Here is a 6,871-nt window from a genome sequence, read left to right on the forward strand (position 1 = left end):
AGAGCACATATGTGCACACATCTGAGACGTGTCAGTGGGTAAGACCCTTTCCGAATACGGCGGCACCGTTGCCCAGTTTATCGGTACCCTCCGCGTGTTGGCAGACAATTATAATGGACTTTGGGTTTGGTCTGCCGAAGAACTCGGCAGGCAACACGGGTGTAGTGGTCTTTGTCGACCGTTTGAGCTGGATGGCTTATCTTGCAGAGGTACCGGACACCATCGACGGTGTCAGTACAGCGACACTATTTGCGGATCGTATCTTTCGAAAACATGGACTCCCGAGTAAATAGTATCTGACAGAGACCCATGCTTCACTGGAAAGTTCATGTCTACGGTGCTGGGCGAATGTTGACTATGTCAACAGCGGATCAACTGAAAGACGATGGTCAGACTGAGCGCTTGAATTGCGTCGTTAAAAACGTTCTTTGCATCGTCTGTGCTGAGTCGCCGAAATGCTGGAGCGCTATGTTGCAACTCGTAAAGTCTGCTCTGAAGAATGCAGTGCATGTGTCTACCAGCTAAACGCCGTTCGATGTGAACGGACTTGTTAATCATTGCGTCTCGTTGACCTTGCCATCCCATGGCTCAGGGCTTGGTGGGGGGAATAGTCGAGCGGCTAGCTGATGAGAGCCTCGTCATGTGCGTAAAGAAGATGATGACTTCCAGAGGAAGTGTCGTACGACACGTTCGCGATGCGATGGCTAAGCCAGCACATGCAGAATGAATATGCAGATCGAAGAGGTAGAAGAAATGTTGAAAACATTGAGGTCGGAGACGTGGCTTTAATAAATGCTAAAAACTCTCTACACATGAAGTTTCTGCTGTCTTTAAGACAAAGCTCCGTCCACGGTTTATCGGACCTTTAACTAAAGGACGTGGCCAAGCGGGGCCGCAAGTGTACCTAAACCTCCCAAGAAGGATGCGCACCCATCCGGTATTTTATGTGGGCTGGCTCATGCAGTCCCGGGTTAGGCGCGAGTGATCACGGAAACGGTGGCACTGGGCTCCACAGGCGCTCGACCACCCAAAAGCTGAACCAGCAACTGGTTTTGAGCACGGAGTGCAACAACTTCCGTTTCCAGCGGCGCCAGGCGCTCGAAGTGACGCATTCGTCTGCTCGACGGCTAGAAGTGCTCCGACAGAGCACGATAATCTTCAACGTGAGGTAGTACGTGCACAAAGTGCCTTTTTGTTCTTGAGGTCTTCCGTACAGCGGTATGCAACCTCGGCAAGATGCTCAGTGGAGCATTGATCGCGACGGACTTTGTCCTCATGAGCTCGATGAGCGTCGCGAGTCACCGGACAGCGATCGCCTGAGTCGTCATTGTCTGCCGCCGACTCTTCTCGACGAGAATGACGGCTTCCACTACCACGTGGAGCGGTCGTCAACAGGGTCAAAATAAGTATCTTGTGAAGTGGCGAGGATACCCGACTCCAACTCGTGAAAGTTTGAGATGCCACTTCGGCAAGAATGCCCAGACGTCGTGGACGCTTATGATCAGATAGATCATGACGCTTTGTGTCGTCGTGCGCTCCGCGCTTCTCGGCAAAAGCCAAGGTAGCCAAAGGTCCATGAGCTCAGCTCAAGTTATGGCCCTTCGCTGATGTGATCGTAGATCTACTCGTGCAGGAAAGCACAGAGCTTGCGGAGTGTGATGGATTATTCCATATGTCGAAGGGCACAATACGCAGGAAATTGGTGTTGCGCCTGAAGTTTGGCAAACTCAAATCGACAGTGGCACTATACGCGCATGTCTATTTCTTTGTGGCTCCGCTGTAAGTTAGATAGAGAGCAGATTTGCGGTGCCGCTGCACCCATCACTCAAAAAGCTCTTCATCATCTGCAGCGGTTTCACTTTGGGCGAGCACCACAAGAATCGTCCGCATTGCGGGTATAATGAGCGCCTCCTCTTTGAGCTCGAAGTCGAGCGCGATACCAATCCATTGGGATTTTTGAGGTACCAGAATGCGAGCTCGGTGAGCTTTCTGTTCGTCAAGCTCAGCTTGTGGAGTGGCCGAGGAACCGACTACGTGGACGCCCGACGATCGATTAATCGCGTTCTTCAGTAGCGAGATCCACCGATCGGAAGTTGTACTCCACACTAGGGTCTGAGACCGACCGTGGAGTCGAGTGCAGAAGAGCCGCCCCGTGAGCAGCCTCCGATTGCTGCTTCTGTGCCTCGTCGAGGCGATTGGTGATAATACCACTTCTTCCAGAGGGCGAGAGGTCGGGGGACAGACACGGCATCCGCAAGGTTCAGCAGAGCTCACGTCGCTCCGCTAGCGCACCTCGCCCTCCTTTTCCTCCCATTCTGGGAAAGAAGTATTCGACTCGTAACAGACTTCCTCCAGCTCCTCGACGAGGTAATCCATAGCGCGGTGCGCGGTCGGGAGTAGACATCGCGTCTTTTTCTTGGTCATGTGACCCTGTCGATGACAATGTGCTGCGCAGTTCTCGGTTGCCAGACCTTGGGCTGCGCTTCCCTTGAAGCGACGGACGAGCTGTTCGAATTGCAGGAAACGAAGAAGGGCTCTGCCCGCGGGCGCTCTCGGGACCAGCGAGGCCGGGTGTTTAATACTTATAGACACAAGGCATATTGAGCAGAGAATACGTGAAGAAGGTCCTGGGGATGTAAAGGTGTCTTAGACACGCGAGTCTCGTACGAGGCGACAGTTAAATGCGATTGTTGGTATTCACAATTTTGATGGGGTAGAGTATAACGCGGTTACACGTACCCGGGTATAAAGGGGTGGTTCACTTAAGATGGTGTGACCAGACAATGGCGTGGCTACATATCAACAAGAAGCCACTACGTGGCGAGACTGCCAGAAGTTCTGCATATTGATAAGATTTTACTATCTAATCAGGAAAATCTATAGATTTAGATATAGGCGGCTCTGCCGCAAGTAAAATACAGTTTGGATTTTGAGCAGAAGAGTGTGTTTATCTTGGGTTAAGGTTGTGGGACTCTTGGAGCTAGCGGGTTGCGATCCGGTACACTCGAATGGCTAGTAAAGAGCGAAGGTCGGTGACCTTATGTAAGCTTCCTTTATGCAAAGAGATACGGCAGCCCCGCTGCGTGTCCACTCTTGTTGTTTTGATGGATTGGGGACTGTCGGTTGCTCAGTGAATATTGATTTATGACAACTATGTCATGTGTGCGGATCACGTTTCGAAAGATGATTGTGGAAATGTACTTAAGAGGTCAAATTAGAGCTTCATCCCAACCATTTTTTTTAAAATGTTATTGTCTGTTTTAATAAATAAGCTATCGATTTGACACATCTTCATGGTGTAGAAACAGTCCCATAATCCGAACATAGCGTTTTTATAAACATGATAATTTAGGTAATGACTGAAGTAAACATCCTTTTCTTATGTCTATCTTCTGTATGAGGCAAAAGCTAAGGCGCGGCACTTAGATCCCTTTTTCGGCAAACTGCAATCGCAAAAGTGTATGAAGCGCATGCTGATAGCTATAAGCCTTCCAAAACGTGCTTATCTCACCCGAGATGTCTCGACTTGCTGATGCTGAAGCCGATCGTTAATGTTTCGGCTCCAATCCATGACCAGCTATTGAGCAATCATTGACATCCAACTCTTTATACGCGTATGTTTGCAACTTTTAAAAGCTCATAATTAGTTTTAAACGTATACTTATTATTGCTTCTTTAAATCGAATGTATGTTGGACGATTGCGAAGTGTGGCGCTAAGGCTATCTTACAAATAATGCTCGAAATGCATGCTGTCGTAAGTCTATCGCATCGAAGACAAATGAGGCACACGATGAAAGTGAAGTAGAAACGTATGTACTATAGAATGCTCCTGTGCAAACTGACTGTACGCACTGTACTCCTATTACATTTATTCCTTATAACTTTGTCGTCATGCGGTGTCTGCATCATGAGGGGGAAAAAGTAGTTTTGGAAACATGCGAGAGATGACGTGAAACTCGTCCAGGCTCACTCGACCATCGCCGTCACTATCAGCTTGACGCAAAATCGTTTGAGCTTTTCTACGCACTTGATCATCCGTCGAAACGAGATAATTTGCTCTCAAAATGTTTACAAGTTCTTCTTCGGTGATAAAACCGTTGCGATCTTTATCAGAGATTTCAAAACAAAAGCGTACGTGCTGGGTGCGGTCGACGCCACCGATAAAATTGACCGCAGCAAGAAGAATTTCGCTTAAGTCTGCACCAATGTCGCTTTGATAGTCGGGGGTGAACAAAGCAAAAAGGCGTCGATTTTCGCCAGTAGGCTCTAGGTTGAATAGAGAGCAAAAATCGTCAAAGTTTAATGCGTGGTGCTGCATATGTCGGAACGTTTTGGCAACATGCTCCAGTGTCCCAAGACTTGGATTGGTATTCTCGACGAAATGCCGCAATAGTTTCGTTTTCTCCCTTTTGAGTTCTTGCTGTCCCTCGTTGTTCTTAGAAGTAATGGCTAAAATGTCCAGTGGCTCTTGGCTTTCAGGCTCTGCCGTGGCCGTCCCAAATTCGGAACCACCAGGGTCAGGATGTAGTGCCATTCGCCGAAATTCGTCGAAGCTTACTTGGCCATCTCCATCCTTATCGCACAATCTCATCATTTCGTCCACCTCTGCATCGGTAATGATCTCACCCATACAGATGAGAAGATGGCGGAGTTCGGCTGCGCCAATATAAGCGTTTTTATCAATATCAAGAAACTGGAAAGCACTGATTAGCTCTTCCTCGGAAAATTCATTAACATTGTCACCGACAGGTTCGCGTGATTGGTAATGTGTTAGGGCCGTGGCGCTCGTTGCCGTATTCTCTCTCTCGTCTGACATTTTCGAAATGTTCTTAGCTGCATTTTTTGTCAGACGTTCCTTCTCCGTAAAGCTGTCCATATTAGCTTGGTGTTGTGGAAAGGCCACACCTGCAGGACCTTTGAACCTCATTTCAAGGCGTAAGTGGCCTGCAAAATCCCTGTCACCAAATCTACCCTTTACCCAGAGTTTAAGCCAATCGTCTACATAACCATAGCGAAATATAGGCAGCAACGAAAGTGATGCTGAGCCGATGAGTTCATCAGCTCCAACAATATCTTCATCCCACACCTCCACCTGTAGATTGTACTGGTCAACAATGTCGAAATAAAATGTTTCGTTATCCCATTCCGGTTCACTTCCACCGTCCAAATCAGTCTTGGTCTTCTTTACAACTTGTGTAACTCTACCTTCTAGAGTGAACTTGACGTATGGATCTTGCCGTCCGACTACGTCAACACTTCGTAACTGTTTGGCAGCATGACAAGTTACTGTTAATTCACCTGCTGGAAAAAACTCAGTCTGTATCAAGACTTCTCCGGTCAATATTCCCTTGTATTGTAACGGAATCGTATGGTCCTGTTCCCCACGTTGGGCCATGAAGTGCAGTACAGAAAATGTTGTCTCACCAATCAGATCGTCGCTACCAATATCGTGGTCAAATACGCGAAACTTCATACGCTGTGTCCATAGGTCATCTCCAAACCAAAAGAGTAGCTCTTCTTTTCCGAAATACGGGTTACATCCACCACGCTCGATAGTTTTGCTTCGCTTAGCAAATTTGCCAATTGAAAGTTGACAATACGGATCTTGCTTTCCGATTAGTTCCATGCTTTTTAAATTTCTACCTTCCACCAGCACAATGGAAAGCATACCAACAAGCGCTTTTTCCAACATTACTTTGATCTCAATCACACCACTAAAAGCTTTGAGCAAATATATTGATTTGACTTCTTGGTGCGGCTTACCATCAAAAAAGCGCAAAGCCGAAAAATTTGCTTCCCCTAACAACTCGTCTGAGAGCAAACTTTCGTTCAACAATTCCATTTTAATTGGCAAGTCTCCATCAGTTAAAAGCTGAATTGGGTCTGTAATGTCGAACGATATGACTTCTTCGTGCAAGTTGATAAGTGATCCACTCTTTTTTAGTGTCTTGCTGCGTTTGATTAAAGAAGAAGATGGATTTTTACCTATGGCAATTTTAACGAATGTGTTAGCGCTAAATCGTCCAAATTTCCCAGATTTTTCAGTATGTCGAAGCTCACGCGCCTCCACAAGGGTGAAACTGAGTCGCCCGCGATGCAGAAGCCCCTGGAGAGCAGCGTGACTGGCAGTGGTCTCATTTTCAACTTCAATATCCGGCCCCTTTTTAGCTGGTAGTAAAGGGGGGGGGCTTTTTGGTGGCTGTGGTGGTGGTTCCTTCGGGGGACCAGGTGGTGCACCTCTTGGGGCGCTTGGTTGTCCTGGTAGAGTTATTGATGGAGATAATCCTGGCAAAGATGAATGATTTGGTGGATGACTCGAAGGAGGGACATTTCTCGAAGACAGATGCCCCACAGGCGAACTTTTTGAAGAAGGCGGATTTTTCGAAAGAGGGACCGAGCTAGGATCTTGCTTTGGGGCTAAGCGTGCAGGACTCAACAATGCTGCAGGCTTGGCAGCTGGTGTGGGTGATACCTTTGTATTCTGTAATGGAGGCGGGGCTTTCGGCGGGGGGGGTACGTTGCTAGTAGTTGCCATCTTCTTTATAATTCTCGATGTGATATCTGTTCAGCAACTCTTGAAAATGACTGCATTGACCGTACTTCTACAAGATACAGTACCTTTTTTTCTATTTGACTTTCCTAAGAGTACCTTATAATATAGAAGGGTACGTACATAATCTATCGTTATACACTGATAAAACTCGGAGGGTCACATGAGCACTCTCCCAAGGGAGCTGTGGTGTGGCATACACCACAGCTACTAGATGGGTACATGCATTAAGGAACACCTATAAATATGTTCAGTCTTAAATCTACCTAAATTTGGTTAACGTTCCTCTGACCAAGGATCTGTGAACTGCCGTTCACTTA

General features: G+C 47.3%; 1 protein-coding gene across 1 annotated transcript; it reads right to left on the minus strand.

The window, feature by feature from the left end:
• Positions 1-3,890: 3,890 nt before the first annotated feature.
• Positions 3,891-6,536, minus strand: PHALS_11538 (calmodulin-like protein; the record flags this gene model as incomplete). The annotated part of the gene is made up of 1 exon (XM_024726759.1): positions 3,891-6,536. One exon carries the CDS (start codon positions 6,534-6,536, stop codon positions 3,891-3,893), a length of 2,646 nt encoding a protein of 881 aa, XP_024572039.1.
• Between the last annotated feature and the right edge of the window lie 335 nt (positions 6,537-6,871).

This window comes from Plasmopara halstedii (genome assembly GCF_900000015.1).
Source record: "Plasmopara halstedii genome assembly, contig: Scaffold_54, whole genome shotgun sequence".
Lineage (NCBI taxonomy): Eukaryota > Oomycota > Peronosporomycetes > Peronosporales > Peronosporaceae > Plasmopara > Plasmopara halstedii.